Source organism: Calliopsis andreniformis, chromosome 6, assembly GCF_051401765.1.
Source record: "Calliopsis andreniformis isolate RMS-2024a chromosome 6, iyCalAndr_principal, whole genome shotgun sequence".
Lineage (NCBI taxonomy): Eukaryota > Metazoa > Arthropoda > Insecta > Hymenoptera > Andrenidae > Calliopsis > Calliopsis andreniformis.
In genome coordinates, this window is record NC_135067.1 from 5,314,776 (window position 1) to 5,332,770 (window position 17,995).

A 17,995-nucleotide genomic window follows, 5' to 3' on the forward strand; every position below is an offset into this window, starting at 1 on the left:
GATTATAGATATTTTGTCAATTGGCTTATATTTTCCTTGCTTGATAATTTAAGATAGTACCATAAATTGATTTAAAAAAAGGTTTAAAGGGTTTAACATATTTAAGCCTTTAAATATTGAGGTTCTGTAAGTATTTTTGAATAATTTTTTTTAAAGATCTATCCTACATAATAAATAAAACTTATGAAACTTTAGTACTCCAATATGTAGAAAATGGGAAAATTAGCAACAACATATATTTACCAACAAAGTTTACATTTATACATACATATATGTATGCAGTAATAAAATGTAATAAACTATAATTATATACAAAACTTTAACATAATTAAAAGTTATATAAATTTGGTAGTAAACATGTTACAACAAAAAGAAAGTATTATAGCAAAATATTATTAGCAAATTTTCTTCTTAAAACAGTAGTGAAACTACTCATTTTCTAATGTGTTATCTGTTACTGAATCTTTTGGAGACTGGATATTAGAACTGATATCGCTAAATATGCAGGATGGTAATTTTTCTTCCAGAAGCTCTGTTAACTCTGCTTCTGCTTCTTCAAATTGTGGAACTTCCTCCTCCTTCACCTCTCCTAGATCATGTTTTATCTCTTGCTTGGTTTTTGGAGAGTCAATAAGGCCCAAGCATCCTTTTTCATAAGGACAATCAATATTTTCAACCTACAAAATGCATATAATATTGAATTCTTTCCAATTTTCATATATGTTTAATTATATGAAATTATAAATAATGTAGTCATGTCAAAATAATTGATCATATTTAATAATAATTTACATACTTCTGATGGAGTATGCTTTAAAACATTTAAAATATTTTCATTTTCTAATATTTCCCAAAGGCAAGAAAGCAACTGCTGTTTTAAGTGTTCAGCACAATAATTTTCATTTGTAATATCTCCTTCGAGCTGTAAAAATAGTTATTTAGTTAAAAGTGATACATAATGGATGTCTCATGGTTTTCATAGAACTGTTTGTCAAAACTAAGGAATAAAATTTTACTTGGCCTGTTTAACCTGAAAATGAAATATTAAAAAAGAGAGATAGGAATGAATGCTACTTGAAAATCTTATTTACTTGTAAAGCTTCCTTAATGCAACTTTTTGCACGACTCAATATAGTCCTGAGTGCACATAATTCTTCTTCTTTCTCATGAACTTTCAAATATAATTCTTCTTTATCACTTTGTACTTTCACAATATATTTTTTTAGAAGCTGAATTTTCTGTTCTACTTTCTCATTCCTATTTTTCAAATCCTCTGCAAGTATCTCATATTGTTCGAGTCTCTTGCTATTTCTTTGTGCTTCTTGATAGTGTATCAGCAACATTTCAATATCCTATGATCAAGAATGTAAAAAATTACATGAAATAGGATGAAGTGATATGTATAGTGAAAGCATCACTGAATAATACTTACATTTACTAATGTATGAATAGTATCTCTTTGTTTCATTACAACATTTGAAGATATTTTGGATTCCGTTTCAAACAATTCGCATTGTAATCTTAGAAGACGTTCTTTCTCTTTAGTTTCCTTGCTGCTGATCTCAAGTTCTCTACAGCTCTTTAAAATCTTGTCAAGTTCATGATTCAAAGCAATATTTTCTCGTATTGCGCGATGAGTAGTCTCTGCTACTCTCAAATTAGTTGCTTTACTAAGCGTATACGCTAAGATATCTAGACGCTCTGCCATTTCTTTTTTCATCCTTTTAACATTACATTATGAACTAGTATATAAATGTTAATTGTAATAATTACAGTGCATTACTGTTTAGAATTACTTGTTATGATTACTACATTTTTAACTAAAGGTACATATTCAGAAACTGCGGAAGTACAATTTAACTATGAGCTAGTTTTACTTATTGAAGTCTTAAAATTAATTTTTTTTATTTGAGATAATAAAGATAAAAATTCTTAGTAATATCATTGGCACATATTCAATAAAAGCTTGTATATTGTTGCTATTTTATTTATTTTCGATACGTTTTTTTATATTAATCTTCCTCATTAAATGATTCACGCAAGGTTCCAGCTATGGATAGGATAATTTAGGTCAATCCTTGAAATAAATATGCTATTTTCCCATGCTATAAGCACACCAGTCCCGATCGATGTACTTATGGTGAGAATCTAACGTTATATATTTGCTCAAAAATAACGAAAGAATAGAATAGTTCTAAAAATTGGCTTTTTTCAGTTCGGCGAAATAGTATACGAAGCTTCATACATTTAATGGATAATTAGTTTAATTATATTAACTATAATAAATTTATAAACTTAATTCTAACAAATAAATTCAATAAAACATGACTTACATTGCTTTTCCAATAATCACAGATTTTTCAGCTTCATAAAGTTCATCTTTCAATCGTTGTTCTAGCTCACTCATTTCCTTTTCTTGAGTTTCATACTTTTGCATTAAATCGAGTCGCGCCAATCGCCAATCCTCCAAGGCATTTAATTTACCAGCTAGAAAAGTTAGAAATGTTTAAATTATTCACGTTTCAAAAATTCAGTATTATATGAAAAGTACATATATTACCAGCCAATTTAACTTCAGCGCTTAAATTATTCTCCATCGTGCGGTATTCGAGTTCCATCGATTCTTCCTTCTTTTTGTAAGCAGCCAGTTCATCTTTTCGTAATTCTTCCAAAGCTGATAATCGTTCATTGAGTTCCCGCGCTTCCTCAACCTTCTCTTCCAAATTCCTCTTCAAATGCGCGATCACATCCGATCGATCCTGTTCTAACTGTCGAAATTTTTCTTTCACGGTTACTGCCTCCTCTTCCAGTTCTTCATTTCGACTTCTCAGTCTAAATCACATAAACTTTGTAATATATTAAAGATGAAATGAAAAGTATTTAATTGAATAAAATTGATTTAAAATCTAGAACTACATAGAATTTAGATTTTGTATAAACTTTTCGTTTTATTAAAGATATGTAATAATCCATCTTATTTCAATTTTTAATTGATCTAACGTCTAAAATAACAATCGCAAGTAATATTATGCGATTGTAATATAAAAATAAAGCAATAATGATTTTACATTTTGAATTCGAATTTAGATCTTCAACTTCCTACGCGCGAAATTTAAATATTGAGCGAACAGGTGCATAGTGACGAACAAATATAGATATGTGTTTGTTCATAGATATCTATTTACCGCGCTAGCTGTCTGTTGTTATCCAAAATCTCTTGTTCGTAGGATAGGGTCTCCCTTTCGTCCATACATTTCTTCTTGACTTTCTTCTCTTTCTTACCCTTTCCTTTACGCTTCTTCTTCCTAGCCTTTAACATTTTACTCAGTTTGAATACTATGTATTGTTGTACAAAGATTTAGAATTTTCTCAGGTTGTAGGAAGAAATAGCAGCTTTTGTTAAATCGATAGTTTTCCGGTTCCACGGTAACGAAGAGTATTTGGTAACCAATGGAACATTTCGCTACGGAAGTTTTCCCTATTCTCAATTCCCTATACATAGTAATGCTTTTTTCGCATATCAGAAATACTAGATATTCGCATTCTTTATTAGAATATTATAGTATATGTTATATGTCACTGTTGTGTTAGATTAAGAATACATACATTTATGTAGATATGTAAAAAAGGAATGTAGAACATTTTTTTAAGAAAATAGATTTATTAAAATTTTGTTTTATTATTCTTAATTAACTGAATAGAACTTGGATTAATTGACTGAACTAATTTTATTATTTTTAATTAATAGCTACTATCATTCAAGTCTCAGTCAGTACTCTACAATACTCTTATTATAACATTTGTAATATCATAATCTGTATTCTTATTGTACAGAATCTTCAACAAAAAAGACTAATAAAAATAGTTAAGAACGGGTTAATCATGATTCTACTGTACTGACCGTGGGAACCAAGAAGTTGCAGTAAATATCTTTATTCTAAAAGAAAATTTGGACGTCCTTGATATCTATCAAGCTTAATTAGATTTAGGTAGAAGAAGTAGACTTAACTACATTTATATACACAAATTTGTATACATTTACGTACCTACACATCGTGTCTACTGTTTTAATTTATAACAGCATTTCAACACATGCACATACAAATAAACAAAATTAGGTTGTTCATGAGACCACAAAACTAAATTCTTAAATATTCCTTTAATATCCTCTTCATCCAGCTGTAAGAACCTATGATCAAGATACTCGTGAATCTCACTCGCAGCTTTTTTCTCCTCACCCTCAGTCTCCTCGCAGACTGAAAGCTATTCCGTAACTTCCTCTCGAAGAATCGGCTCCCTCGCAATCTGTTCCATTGTTTCCCTAATCGCTGCAACATCCCCCATACACATCCTCCTATTCCTCATTCACCTGTTCTCTCACTTCTTCCATCCCTATGATCTTTCTCCAAGAATTGTAAATGCTAGCTCTCGTTACCTCTAATCAGGCTTCATTCAGCAAATCTACGCAATCCTTTATATTATAATCCACAAAGAATTCCTGCACCCCACTTGAAAACTCCAAGATCCTCCTCAACATCTGATGATGAAAGGACCTTTTCACCTTTCCTACGATTTTGTCCCATCGGCAGCAGGATCGTCGCAACGTTCGCTGGAAGAATCATAACTTCGACATTGCTGTCCTTCCAGTACACCTCTGGCGGCAAGACATGAGCCTCAGACCCATCCACCAACAGCAGTACCTTCCCCCAAGTACCATTCTCTATCTGCTGCTTCCTCACAGCTGGTATAAAATGATTCTCTAGTCTATCAGCGAATACGTAGCGATTCATGTGAGCCTTCCCCTGAACCTTAGAAACGACGGACAGTCGATCCTAACAGAGTTTCAGGGCTCTAGGTCTCTCGTACTTATGAATCAAAAGCGGCGAAAACTTGCATGTCCCAGTTCCATTTGCACAGAGGGTCACAGTGATATGGTCCCTCTTTGTTATACTCCGACATTGGTCCCCAAAGTGGAATAATATTTCCAGAGGAAGAGTCCTCCACAATAGTCCAGTTTCATCCATGTTATAAACATTATGCAATTGAATATTCTCTCTCTCTAAATGCCGCAAGAAGTTGCTAGCGAACTCCTCCGTCGCTTTAGTGTCCATGTTCTCGCTTTGAAGCCTGAGAGACTGGATACCATAGCGGTTCTTGAACCTCTAGATCCAGCCTTTGGCAGCTGAGAAGAACGAGGGACCCCTGAACTTCGTGTTCAGTTTCTTCGCCTTTTTTTGTAAAACTGTGTCGGTGATGCGATTGCCCATAGCTCAGTGCTTCATGAACCACTCGTAGAGTCGAGTGTCCAGCTCGCCTAGGACAGGTCTCCGCGTCTTCTTCCTATTCTCGGCGCCCGGTATCCGCGATTGCTGGTGTAGCTAAACCGCATTCCGCCTGATATGACGAATGGTCGATAAGCAGACGCTGTAATCGCTGGCCAGTTGGTCCATCAAGACACCGTTCTCCAGTTTTCGAACGATGTCCAGCCGCTGTCGTAGCAATATGACGATACCTATGTTGCCCTGGGTGGTTGACATCGTGCACAGTGGATGTTAAGCAAGGAGCTTTTGTGGCGAGAGCCGAGTCGACCACCACTGTGTTTTATTGCTTCTGACTGCCACACGTGGGCGAACAACTGTGAGCAATTGAAGGAGAAATGGGGATTGTATACATATACATATGGGTAAATACCCATTATATTACATATATCCGGGGTTGGAAACAGATCTTATTGAGCGGGATTGAAGCTCTGAAAAGTGGAGTCTTCATGGAGGCTCAGGTGTTGTTTCGTATCTGTCTGGTAATTTAGAACAGTGATCTAACAATAAGTCAACAAGTCTAAAAAGATTGAATTTATCACTTACTGCATTGATTTAGATTATAAGATAAGTGTTGAATCAACATCATTAAATGTTTTAGTTAGACGACTTTCACAATTACTGGCACATTTTTTTCTGAAAAAAAGAAAGAAAAAAAATTAAAAAGTCTATAAGCATCTTTTATCCCTAACATGTATAAGAAAATGGTCGTAGAAAATAATAAGCAATAAACTAATGATTAAATTTTTTGGGGATCAAACAAATAATTGTATTCTCTTTGCTTTCTAGTACCTTTTATAAATAAATTTTGTAAAGACTTACTTCAGAATTTATGATTAAATTAACTACTTAGATACAGAGAAAAAACAGTAAATTTTTTTCAAAACGTCTAACAGACTTATTTTTTTTTGTAAAAATCAGAGATATTTTTAAAACTAGTTTTCTATAAAGAAACATAATGTTTATACAGAATATTTAAGAATTGTAACAAAGTTTATTAACATACAATGAGAAGTAGTACATTTTTTACCATTTTAATTATAGGAAAGGTATTTATACATTAATATATAGCACATGCACTTTTATACAAATATTCACATTTTTAATTAAAAAGTGTAATTTTTTAACACAATGTACAAGTATTTAAAGAATGTGTATAAATGTATATACTTTGATATTGCAGAAAAGCAAACAAAACATTTCAAATACATTTACTGCAGTAAACTCTTGCCATAATAAAAAAGACTATATACTAGTAAATAAATATAATAAATTAATACCATAATTACATTGCTAAAGTTTCTTGTTTTTCATATACGAATATAGCTAAATAATGTATACGTAATAAACATTGAATTTGATAAACTTTTTCAATACAGAATATTAATTTTAATTGTGGTAAAAAATACACACATTCGAAAACCTACCTGTATACCCTACACAACTATGTGTAACATTAATTATTGTAGAATATGGTGTTTTTTGTATACATATGCTATGTTTTTTGTATTAAATATTACACTGCCTACTTATAAATACAATTGTTTTATGATGTTGAGTCGTATTGAAATTCAGAAAATACATATCATGTACTTAAACATAAACATAAGTATGCATACCAAAGAAATATCAAACTTAAAAATCTATCAAATGTTAAATTTTGTAAATGCAAATAATTAAAAAATAGTTCTAAATTCAATAATTTTACGAAATAATTAAAAAATGTCGAATCAAAGTGTATAATTCCATTTCATATACCGAATATAAATTAATACAATAATATCGTATATTTCCCAAATAATAAACTCAAGAATTCCAAGACGTAATTGAAATGAATTTACATTAAATTTTGATAAATAAATGTGAATTAATCAGGCACAAGTTTGCGCGTACTTACTGTGAAAACCTTGTAATTACGAGATTTCGAATTTTTGTGGAATTCGAAATGATTTTGTGTAAATGAGGTGGTTCAATAAAAACAACATATCGATATGCACGCACATGTGCATGTATTTACGAACCATCAGTAACAAAGTTGACTTCATCTAAAAGGAAAAAGGGCTCAGCCGAAAACAATATAGAATTAATTAATTCTAGGCGGAGGTGGTGGCTGTGGCCTGCGGAAGTAAATAATTAAACTGAGCATTCCGGTGAGCAGTCCTATAAGATATAAGTCCCAGTTCTGACCCAAGAGCTGGTCCCATTTATTTAGATGATCGACAAGGCTAAACTCTTGTAAATAATCCAGACCGAAAAGGAATGAAAGTTTAATAAGAGCCAGTGCTACAGGAATTCTAGCGTCTGAACTGGCCTCTGCCGCAAGATCGTAATATCGTTTAGCTAAATGTCGATCCCTCGCTAAGCCCAAACCACGTTCGTGCATGTATCCGAGATTAAATATTGCTTGCGCATTATGTTGCTGTTCAGAGGCTGATCGATAGTGACTAGCTGCAGCCTCATAATCTACTTTCGTTCCTCTGCCATAATAATGAGCATCTCCTAGCTTGACCTATTGTAATTAATATTTTATAATTAGTAGCACTCTTAATAAGATTAATATCGCTTATAGTAGTTTCGATTGTCTATATTAAAATAACTTTTTTTCTATAGTAACATTTTTGTTACTAACTAGTTAATACAAAATATTATTTTAAAAGTTATTATAACTATATAAAATAAATGAGAATTTACAAACAGCAACGTGTTTGGGATATTTGTTACACTTTGTACATACCTGAGCAGGAGAGTAACCTTGTGCAGCAGCCCTGGCCCATAAAGCAAGTGCCCTAACTAATCCTTCTTCTTCTGATAGTATCGACGTCTCTCCTTTATCCAGTATAAAAGCAGCATTGCTCTGTGCAACCTCATAACCCATTTCTGCTAGGAGAGCGTAGTTGACAAAAGCCTCATTAATTCTACCTTCCCTATAATCTGTATGAGCAACCACTAGCTGTTCGCTCCATTTGCCTCTTTCGGCAACACTTTTCAGAAGTTCCACAGCACTAGGACAACTACGCGTCATGCCTGTACCAGTAGCGTGCATTTGTGCTAAGTTATAGTATGCCAAAACATGACCAGCCTGACTAGCCAAATTGAAATACTTGTGAGCTAATTTGTAATCACGCTTTACTCCTGTTCCACCTATTGAAATATTTTAAATATTAGGATGAAATTGTACAGATTAAACTGAAAGTTTTTAAAAATTGAAGGATGAATTATAAATATTAAAATATACAGTAAAAAAATAAATTATTTCTAAGAGGTGAAATAATAAATAAAATAAAGTAAAAGTTAATTATAGAAATATGGATGTAGTTAATTGTCATAAGAACGTACTAAAATACATATTGCCAAGTTGAAGCTGTCCATCAACCCATCCCTGTTCTGCAGCTTGATTAAAGTACTGGAGAGCTTTTGCAGTATCTCTTTCAACCCCTCTTCCATAAAGATACATAAGCCCTAAGCCACTTTGTCCAACAGGATTTCCCAATTCTGCAGCTTTCTTAAAATATTTATATGCTGTTTTATTATCTGGCTGTACTATTTCACTGCCTTCTAAGTAAATCTAGAAAATAATACTATATATTAACATCATACGATTTAACATGATTGTATCAAATAAATGAAATTATTATAGCTTTACTGTACATCAAATAACTGTATTACCTTTCCTAAATAAGCCATTGCAACATCATTTCCAGCATCCGCGGCATGTTGAAAATAATGCATTGCCCTTACGTGGTCTAAAGGAACACCTCTACCGCCTTGATAATGCAATTGTCCTAATGCAAGTTGTGCTCTTATATCTCCTTTCTTTGCCAATAATTGATAATATTCTATCAAATCCTGATCAATCATTCCTGAATTGTACCCAGGATTCTCTTGCTCATCTAACAACCTAATTCGATGAACGACAGGTCCACCACTAAGAGAAACTTTTTCTGCAACTTTGTTAGCAACTTTGCGATAAAAATCTAAAGCTCTTTCGCAAGAAGTAGGCGTTGTAACACCAGCCCAATATCGATAACCTAAAGCCATTTGTGCACGAGTGTCTCCGCCTAGAGCCGCTGCTGTATAATGAAGAAGTGCTTTAGCCTGTGAGGCATTCACTCCACCTAATCCTGTTGCATATAAAAATCCCATCCCCTGCAAAGAAATATATATATTAACATACTTATCATACTTATTATTGATTTAACAGTTGGTAATATTGTTATATGATATAAGTATTAATTTATTTTACATTGCTACTGTAATATACTATAAAATCTATGCACCATATGAGCAGATGGTAATCCAGTTTCAGCAAGTTCTTTGAATGTCTGATAAGCAGATGGAATGTCTTGCTTAGATGTCCAGAAAGAAGTTGGATCAAATCGTGTTCCTAATAACTGAGCCCATGCCAACGTGGATCTAGCTTCACGATGACCATGGTATGCAGCAGATTGTAGCAACTGATATGCTTCTGCCTTATTAGAACGCGTAGTATTTATAATTCTCTGTGCTTCTCTAAACATTTGTTCCACTGGAAATAGTAGAAGTTTTGGAATTGTAATATTAAATCAAAATTCTCTTTAAAATAAAATTCACATATTTAATTACACATGTGCTTAACAAAATATAGTACCTTCTTGTTGTTCTGGAGTCAAAGGTTCTTGAGCTTCTTCATTCAAAGGTTCCTGAGCTTCTTCATTCAAAGCTTCAGCTTGTTCTTCTTCGATCCATACTTCTGTATCTTCTTCTTCAATTCTTAAATTACTGATTGGTATGTCTATATTTTTAGTCTGTGGTATCATTGCTTTCATCCAAACATTTCTCATTACAGAACTTTCATCCTTAGCTTTTGGCTCACTCTCCACTTCTTCTTTCCGTTTTGTAATCTTGTCACTTAAATATGGTTCAGTCGCAGGTACCATTTTTAAAATAGTATCATGAAGTGCTTTCAATTCCCTTATACGTTCAAATGCATTTTCTTCCAAACTAACATCACCTTCTGTTTCTTCATCAGAAGTCTCAGATCGTTTTTTAGAAACTTCTGGCTCCGATGAAGCAGACATAACCAGTAAGAGTAAAATTAGTTCCTTTCTTAGCTTCATCTTGCTGACTGTATCTTTATCTTGCTTTTGCTGATGAACTGATCTTAACACACATGACAAAACCAATATTTTTATAACTTTTTTTCATTTCACTAATACTTTATATCAGTACATTATAATACAAAATTAACTTTTACGTTAAAGAACTACAGAAAAATTACTTCCTAAAAAGTAAAAGGTCACTATTTTTATAGGATTGCATATAAAAACAAAGAAGCACTACTATCTGATCTATTTACAAATGATAAATCAGACTGATGATATATTTCTGATAAAATACATTATCTTTAAGTAATATATATAGTACATGTCAATCATGTTCAAATGTATATAATTTTAAAACTTAATTAAACTAATTGGTTTAAGATTTATCTCCATATTTAGGGGATACAGTTTTTTATTCAAGAATATTAGAATCATACTCATTCTTTAAAACTGATGCATTCAAATGATTTCACATTATTCCAACAAAAGTAAAACGATAATAAAATTTTTATTATAATAAATATACATAGTCTAAATTGTTCGAATGAAAATCTTTCAAAAAGAATATATCTTTCTTAACAATCAATACAATCAATGTGATTGGTTGCTAACAATACGGTTTAATTACATGTACATGAACATTAGAATACGCTACTTAATTATACTAACTATAATCAATTAAAATTTGAATAAATCTATGCTAATAGATACAAAATAATTTATTTATTATGAAATGATGAAACATGTTTGTTAAATATTGCAATTGAATAATTACTAAAATTTAAAATCTCTTATTGCCTGCTAAATTCTACAAAAGTAGTTTCACATTACTAATGCCCATTTTGTGAATTCAATAGTTTATTATGAAAACTGAAATTTGGACATTAAAAATGTAAAAACAATAAAGTTTTGACTCGGAAGACAGGCTGACACATCAACAGTTTGTATATAATAATTACGAAGGTATTACGTTTTGTACGTTCTATAACCTATCATGAATGGACCCCGCAAAAAAAAACCGCATCAATGAGACAAAAATTTATTTATGTTTTTTCATATTCTTACCTTTAGTTCGAACAGCTTAATAAAAATGTTCTTGACAACATCTTAAGGTACGTATCTCGAGAATTCGACTTTTCGTGGCAGAAAGACAACGTTACGTCATTGAGACACGTCAATGCACATTTTCGGTTATCACACTAATGATTTCTCGCGATCATTTTCGAAGACACCGTTTCCTTCGTGTTGAACTAAATACTGTCCTGTAATTTGTTTCAATTATTGAGTTCCAAAGCACATTGCACATTTAACTATCGACTAATCAGCTGTTTCGCGAATGTTTGTTTTCGAGAATTTCAGTGTATTCGTTTCACACTTTGAATAACTGAAGTTGGCCGCAAATTGTACAAATATAATTTATATATCTTTTAAACTACGCAATTAAAGGCTTAAGACTGTAGAAATTGAATCGTATTTTGAATAAAATGCACTCTCTTATTCGTTTGAAAATTTTTTATCCTCTTGAACCAACATAACCTATAAGTTACATACACGATATTTGTAGGTTGATACTCATTCAAATGAAACAATGAAAAAGAAATTAATCGAATCTAAATCGTTACATATGAAATTTGCTTAGCATAGAATAAAAAAGAATTCAAATTAAAACTCAAATGATATGCTTTTACTTGTTGGTATAGTTACAACCACTGATCTATTCTTCACGTTGATTGTTATCGACATGAATTATAATTTACGATAGAGGGAATTATAATAAAGAAGAAAATTCATTACAACGAATAACAACCTCATATAGTTTGAATTTATAAAAGTATGTTATAATGTTCTTATTATATAATTGATATTAATATTAGAATACTGGTTTTTCTCCTATCACTCAAGATTAATATCATAGTGTAAATTGTAATTATTATACTTTATTTAAATTATAGTAGAGAAGTACTTTGGCTTTTGCATTGAAAATAGGTACTTTTAAATATCTGGCGTAATATTCTGAAACTTGCCATGTTCTATTTAAATTATTCAGTACATTATATTTCACTTTTGTTGCGATATTGATTGAAGTAATATTTATTTGTACATATAAATTTATTATGATTTTAAAGTGTTTAACGTACATATAGAGTACATTTTCATGTATATATAAAAATTATAAGTTTAAGATCCGAAAATGGTAGACCTACTTGGAAAGGATAAGGGAAACATATCATTACCGGTGAGACTTCAACCGTCGGAAGATGAGGATGAAAAAAACAGACCGACAATTATTAACATGCAAAGAGCATTTTACACAATTAAAATTGCCGACATTCAAAATAGAATAAAAAGGTTAAAAGTTATGCTATTTTAACCATCTAATAATATAAAAAAAATTCAAAACATCTACTTTGCAATACCAAATGTTACTTTAAACTGATGCCTTTTTATTTTGCTTTTACTGTGTTTTCTACTTACTGCAATTTTGTAATACCATGATGATAAATATGATAATAAATATGATAAAAGTTTCAAAGCGGTGAGAGTTGGAATTCAAGAAAATTTTTAGATTAGAAGACCGAAATGATGAATTATCGGAAGAAATCGAAGTCGTCAATGAACAGTCGTCCACGGTGGACGCGGAAACGGCTGAAGAGATTGCGAATTTATACAAACAAGTTTACTCGCAGAATGATTATGCAGAAAATTTAAAAAATCAAATTGATACACTGGAGAATAATCGAATAGAGGATAAACGAAAACATGAAGAAAAAATAGAATCAATTAATCTAAGATATAAAATTAAAAAACTAGAATTAGTTTCTCAGATCAAAACATTGAGTAACTTATAAAATTTCTCTTTCTCTTGGATTTGCATTTTTTTTCTCATAGGAAATTAACTTCACGAAGGTAAAATGATTTTTTCTAGGTGCAAAAATTAATGCTTTAGAAGATTTTAAGAAAACACAAACTGCTTTAGAGGAGAAGTATAAAATGAATCATGAATCCATGCAAGTGAATGAGGAACAAGTGAAAGAAGTTTTAAAGATTATTAGTAGGAAATACGAATTTGATAAAGAAATGTATTATGCTATTTTTTAAATATTTTGAACAATTATGGTCTTATAGTAACAAGTATAGTTCTTGTGGTGTAGACTCAAGAATGAAATGTATGGTCATCTTCTTGATTTGGCAGCAAGATTTCAGATAGAAACCAATAAACGAATAAATTTGCCAGATAAGAGATTAATGCGAGAAAATATTCTACTGAAAAATGAATTGGCACAAATGTTTAAAGAAATTTCAATCAAAAAAGAAACTGAAGCCGATCTTAAGTAATGTTATTTTTTTTATTTTTACTTCTAAATATTTATGAAATTAATGTACATTAAATTTCTTTTTACATATGTGTACATACACTAATAATCAAATAATGTTCTTATAAAAGTTTATATTTCATAGAACTCTAGCTATAAAATACAAGAAAAACATGAATGACCAATATTTAAATACTAGAAGGAACATAGTAACTATAAAAATACAAGATACTGTATTGAGATCTTTAAAAAAGAAATTTACAAAAGCACACGAATATGCATCCGTTATTAAAGTTTGTAATTCTACAGTAGAAAAATGGATGATGTTCATTGACAAATTAAGACAAAAAAAGTATCGAAATAATTCCCAATTATCAAAATTGAAAACTTTAGTTCACAAAAAGAGAACACAAATGGGTATTGCAAAATACATGCTAAGGAAAATAGAATGTAAAATAAAAGCAGTTGTAGAAACATTGTATGATTTGAAGTACATTGTAGCATGTATGTTTAAGGTACTTTAAAAGATTTTTCTAAGAGATTTCTATTTTTATGTTAAATATAAAATCATTCTTAAATTACACCAAATGAATATAAATATATGTAAATATTTCACAGAATTCTATCAATGTAAGAGGATTGGGTTACACAGAAACACTTTTATTCTTGCAACAAACACTTGTTAAAGGTCAGGTAAAAGTTCAGTGCGGTGTTGTTCGATCGTAAGTAAAAAACAATATTTCAGAGAAATAATTTAGAATATTTTTTTCCAATTTTTTTAGATCTTAAACTTATCTATTATTATAGATTATATACTATAACTTAACTCTAAAATATCAGTTTATAATATTATCGTCTTCCATTACAAGATATATATTAAAAAGTTCTTTGTAAATTTATTGTTAATACACAACAATAAGAATATTATTTGTTTATTATCTACTAAGGTTTTTAATCAAAAATGTATTTAATGCAATATATATGAATTATTTAAGGGTTGAAACTATTTCTGGAGAAATAAAACTTGATGCTGATAGCTTAAAAGATGTGCCTGAGGAAATAGAAGTATTGACAGTATCTGAGGAAAGAGAGCCATCAGATAAAACAATCTTAGATAGAGTAAATGAAAAATTTTATTAAACTAATCATTTTTCTTGTTAAAATTATTTACTACAATTTCCACTTTGACATTTTTAGCTAATGTTAGTCAAAGAACCAGATAAAGAAAAACTTACTAAAAGTACTGTGTCTGAAGATGAATTTGAAGATACTACACGATTTGAACACTTAGAAAGTTATGAATTAATTGAAGATTGGGCTGAGTATGATTCTGAGGACGAATCACTATTTGATCTAAATGAAGAGTAAAATATACCATTTATATATTTCTTTGGTATCAATTATTAAAGCTTATTTATATATTATTTTATTAAAGGATTATTTATGAACTGTAATTTATATAAAATTTTAAACAAGTGTTAATATCATGTATATTGTTTATTATTAAAGTAGCATTTTTGTTTTAATACTTAATATAGTTATAATTAATAATTTAAATGTCAATATTAAATATGTTAAATATATTATCATCTAATTTGTAGGAAAATTAATTTTCAGATTCCAATTGATGTTTCTTTAATTTTATTTTAGAAAATTCCAGAATTAGTTTTCTTCAAAATTAAACTTTGTACAAGGAACTCAACTTACATAAAATATAAATTTATAAACATATATTCTGTAATGCAGAATATATTTTTTAGAAATATCTTTGTAATTAGAATTACTTTATTTTATATACATTACTTTGTAATGATCATACTTATATATTTCATTACTTTGCATCAGGTATATCAATTTTGTGGTCTGGTTTTATAAATCGTTTCACTTTGGCCTTGTCTCGTTTTCTAGAAAAAAAAATACAAATATACATTATTAATTGCATTTATACTTAAATGTACGAACTTTTATAAATATCTTATTTTATGTTAAGATTTTTTCTTCTCTGCAATATCTATATATACTTACAATTTAATCTTAGTGGGAGCAACAATGTTTCTTTGCTGAAGAGATAAGAATCTATCTCTTAAAAGGTTACCGGTTGGTGCAGCATTTCTTAAATTTCCAGTTAATTCTTCTGCTAGTTTAAAATCAGGTTCTGGTGGCTCAAATTTAATTCTACTAAGAGTTTTAGTACCTAATGCTTCAAGTGCTTTCTTCTTTAATCTTTTTGCTCTTAAAATTTGTTCTTTCCTCTCTTTCGCAGTCAGTTGCCTATCTAATTGTTTTAATTTGTAGATATCTGATACTTTCTTCTTTTCCATCTTTTCTTGTTTCCTTTTAGTCTCTAATGCCCTTTGTTCTTTTTGTTTACGCCTTTGCACACGTGTCTTTTTCTTGTTTTGTACTGGTGGGTTAACAGATCTAACTACTGGATCATCATCTTCATCTTCACTGGGATCTTTATCCTTTTCTGATTTCAATCCTTCTGACATTTCTTGTAAGAAAGTTTTCTGTTTTTCCTCAGGTGATACCTACAATAAAATAATATATGACAATAACTGTTATTAATAAGTTCTCATATTCATTATTTACTTTACTGATTATCTCTATTGATTATTGATTTGGATTCAGTTTACATTATTATACAATACATAAAACTGAAAAAATAAAACAAAAAACTAGTGGGAATGCTTTGCAACTATTAACAGTGTAAGAAATGTGAATATCAAGTGGATACAATGGTAAAATAAAGTACTTTTTTAAACATCTTAGTGGTAACCCTCTCCAGATGTTTTTCTTCCTTTATTAATGCCAATTCTTTTTGTGCAACTTCTTGCAATAACTTCTGATGATCTTCAAATGATGGATTATAAGACATTCCTGGATGTGGCGCCTCAATGGGTGATATTACTGAAGGCTTTTTATATAAAGAACTTGGTAGTTTTTTCTTCTTTTCCCCAAAATGAGTTAATGTATGCTTAATGGTATTTGCAGATAGCCAATCAAGATCAATTTCTTGTCCAAACTTATCTTTCCACACATCACTATTAAATTCACCTCTTTTTGGTATACTTAATTTTTTCTTAGCTGCAACCATTCTGTTCTTTAAGCGCAATTTGTCTTTTAATTTTAGAATTCCTTTAGATTTCCTGAGTGTTTCTTTTTGCACAAGAAGAGAGTTTTTTCTTTCTTCTTTCGTTTTTACACGATTTCTTTTCACTATTGGATCTGGCACTGCTGTATGGGGCTTCAAAATATTGAAACAACGTGGTTCTTTAAGTTTTAGTAGTTCCCGACGAGCTTTTTTTGGAAGGATTTCAGGTTTTGTCGAAATTTCGAATAGATCGGAATTTTGAACAGCATCGAGTGAACCACCTAACCTCTCTTCTAATCGAGTGTCCTCCAAGAACTTGTCAACATCTTTTGTGTCAACATGTTTACGCCAAGCTTTCTTCGTCTTCTTAGATACCTTCCGCTTTTTCATCTTAATTTTAATAATTTAGCTCTAATACAATAAAGTATAACAATACTTTGCAACATACACCTGCTCCATACACTGTTTTATCTTTGAAAGAAACGTGATCTCTGATCTGTGATTTGAAGTTAGGTTAGGAATACTTTCTGCGTGATTCGTGAAGTTGCATTTAAATGAATACAAGATACAACTTCAAGAGAATTGTCCACCGAGAATAATCATATCGAAACTCGATAATCGAATTATTTATTTAAAATATTGTTTACTATAAATAAAATCAAATTTGATTTATGTCAATCAATCATAGATGTGATTTTCTTTTGATGACACCTTTATGATGTTTGAAAATATTTGTGATATTAAAAAATCTAATCTTATGAAATAAACATAATGAATAATACCGTTATAGATTTTCACGTCATGTTTTTCATATTTTACATAACGCCAATAAAAAATTATTTCCTACATTTACATATCGTGTGAATCACAAAAACCGTTAAATTTCAGCTGATCAAATAAGTAGGTCACACAACTTCGGTGGGCCGCAAAGAAAATACATATGTAATTGGCGGACCACAAGTTCTCGTGGCTGATCTGTAGGTTATAATTTGAAATTAAAATTGCATTACCTTTGAAAACAAGAATTTAATATACGACACAAATCCATAATACAAAATCAATGATTACAAATTTTGAGGATTCAAGTAAAAACACCTTTATTCTGCATATAAAAATATCAAGAGCAAAATTCATGTTATATAGTACATTATATTAAGAACGAAAAATTTTATTAAAAATTACATAATT

At 30.3% G+C, this 17,995-nt stretch overlaps 4 protein-coding genes across 5 annotated transcripts; 1 reads left to right on the top strand and 3 right to left on the bottom strand.

Annotated features, from left to right (window-relative positions):
• Nucleotides 1–207: 207 nt before the first annotated feature.
• Nucleotides 208–3,506, bottom strand: LOC143180314 (uncharacterized). The gene is made up of 7 exons (XM_076379952.1): nt 3,186–3,506; nt 2,561–2,832; nt 2,334–2,487; nt 1,433–1,721; nt 1,092–1,352; nt 797–922; nt 208–677 (listed from the first exon to the last, which is right to left on the bottom strand). The coding sequence occupies exons 1-7, from the start codon at nt 3,317–3,319 to the stop codon at nt 429–431; spliced, it is 1,485 nt and encodes a 494-aa protein (XP_076236067.1). The 5' UTR covers nt 3,320–3,506; the 3' UTR covers nt 208–428.
• Nucleotides 3,507–7,310: 3,804 nt separating this feature from the next.
• Nucleotides 7,311–11,752, bottom strand: Hrd3 (HMG-coA reductase degradation 3). 2 transcript variants are annotated; one of them, XM_076380830.1, is made up of 7 exons: nt 11,465–11,752; nt 9,946–10,452; nt 9,596–9,843; nt 8,985–9,464; nt 8,655–8,883; nt 8,053–8,459; nt 7,311–7,827 (listed from the first exon to the last, which is right to left on the bottom strand). In XM_076380830.1, the coding sequence occupies exons 2-7, from the start codon at nt 10,412–10,414 to the stop codon at nt 7,402–7,404; spliced, it is 2,259 nt and encodes a 752-aa protein (XP_076236945.1). In that variant the 5' UTR covers nt 10,415–10,452; nt 11,465–11,752; the 3' UTR covers nt 7,311–7,401. The 2 variants fall into 2 exon arrangements, with proteins under 2 accessions (XP_076236945.1, XP_076236944.1); XM_076380829.1 differs by having other exon boundaries at nt 9,946–10,457.
• An 838-nt stretch (nt 11,753–12,590) lies between these two features.
• Nucleotides 12,591–15,135, top strand: LOC143180819 (uncharacterized). Its single transcript, XM_076380800.1, has 8 exons — nt 12,591–12,748; nt 12,966–13,237; nt 13,326–13,479; nt 13,552–13,731; nt 13,859–14,228; nt 14,332–14,435; nt 14,709–14,832; nt 14,911–15,135. The coding sequence occupies exons 1-8, from the start codon at nt 12,591–12,593 to the stop codon at nt 15,079–15,081; spliced, it is 1,533 nt and encodes a 510-aa protein (XP_076236915.1). The 3' UTR covers nt 15,082–15,135.
• A 202-nt stretch (nt 15,136–15,337) lies between these two features.
• Nucleotides 15,338–17,305, bottom strand: LOC143180332 (ribosome biogenesis protein NOP53). Its single transcript, XM_076379992.1, has 3 exons — nt 16,469–17,305; nt 15,739–16,244; nt 15,338–15,617 (listed from the first exon to the last, which is right to left on the bottom strand). The coding sequence occupies exons 1-3, from the start codon at nt 17,195–17,197 to the stop codon at nt 15,545–15,547; spliced, it is 1,308 nt and encodes a 435-aa protein (XP_076236107.1). The 5' UTR covers nt 17,198–17,305; the 3' UTR covers nt 15,338–15,544.
• Between the last annotated feature and the right edge of the window lie 690 nt (nt 17,306–17,995).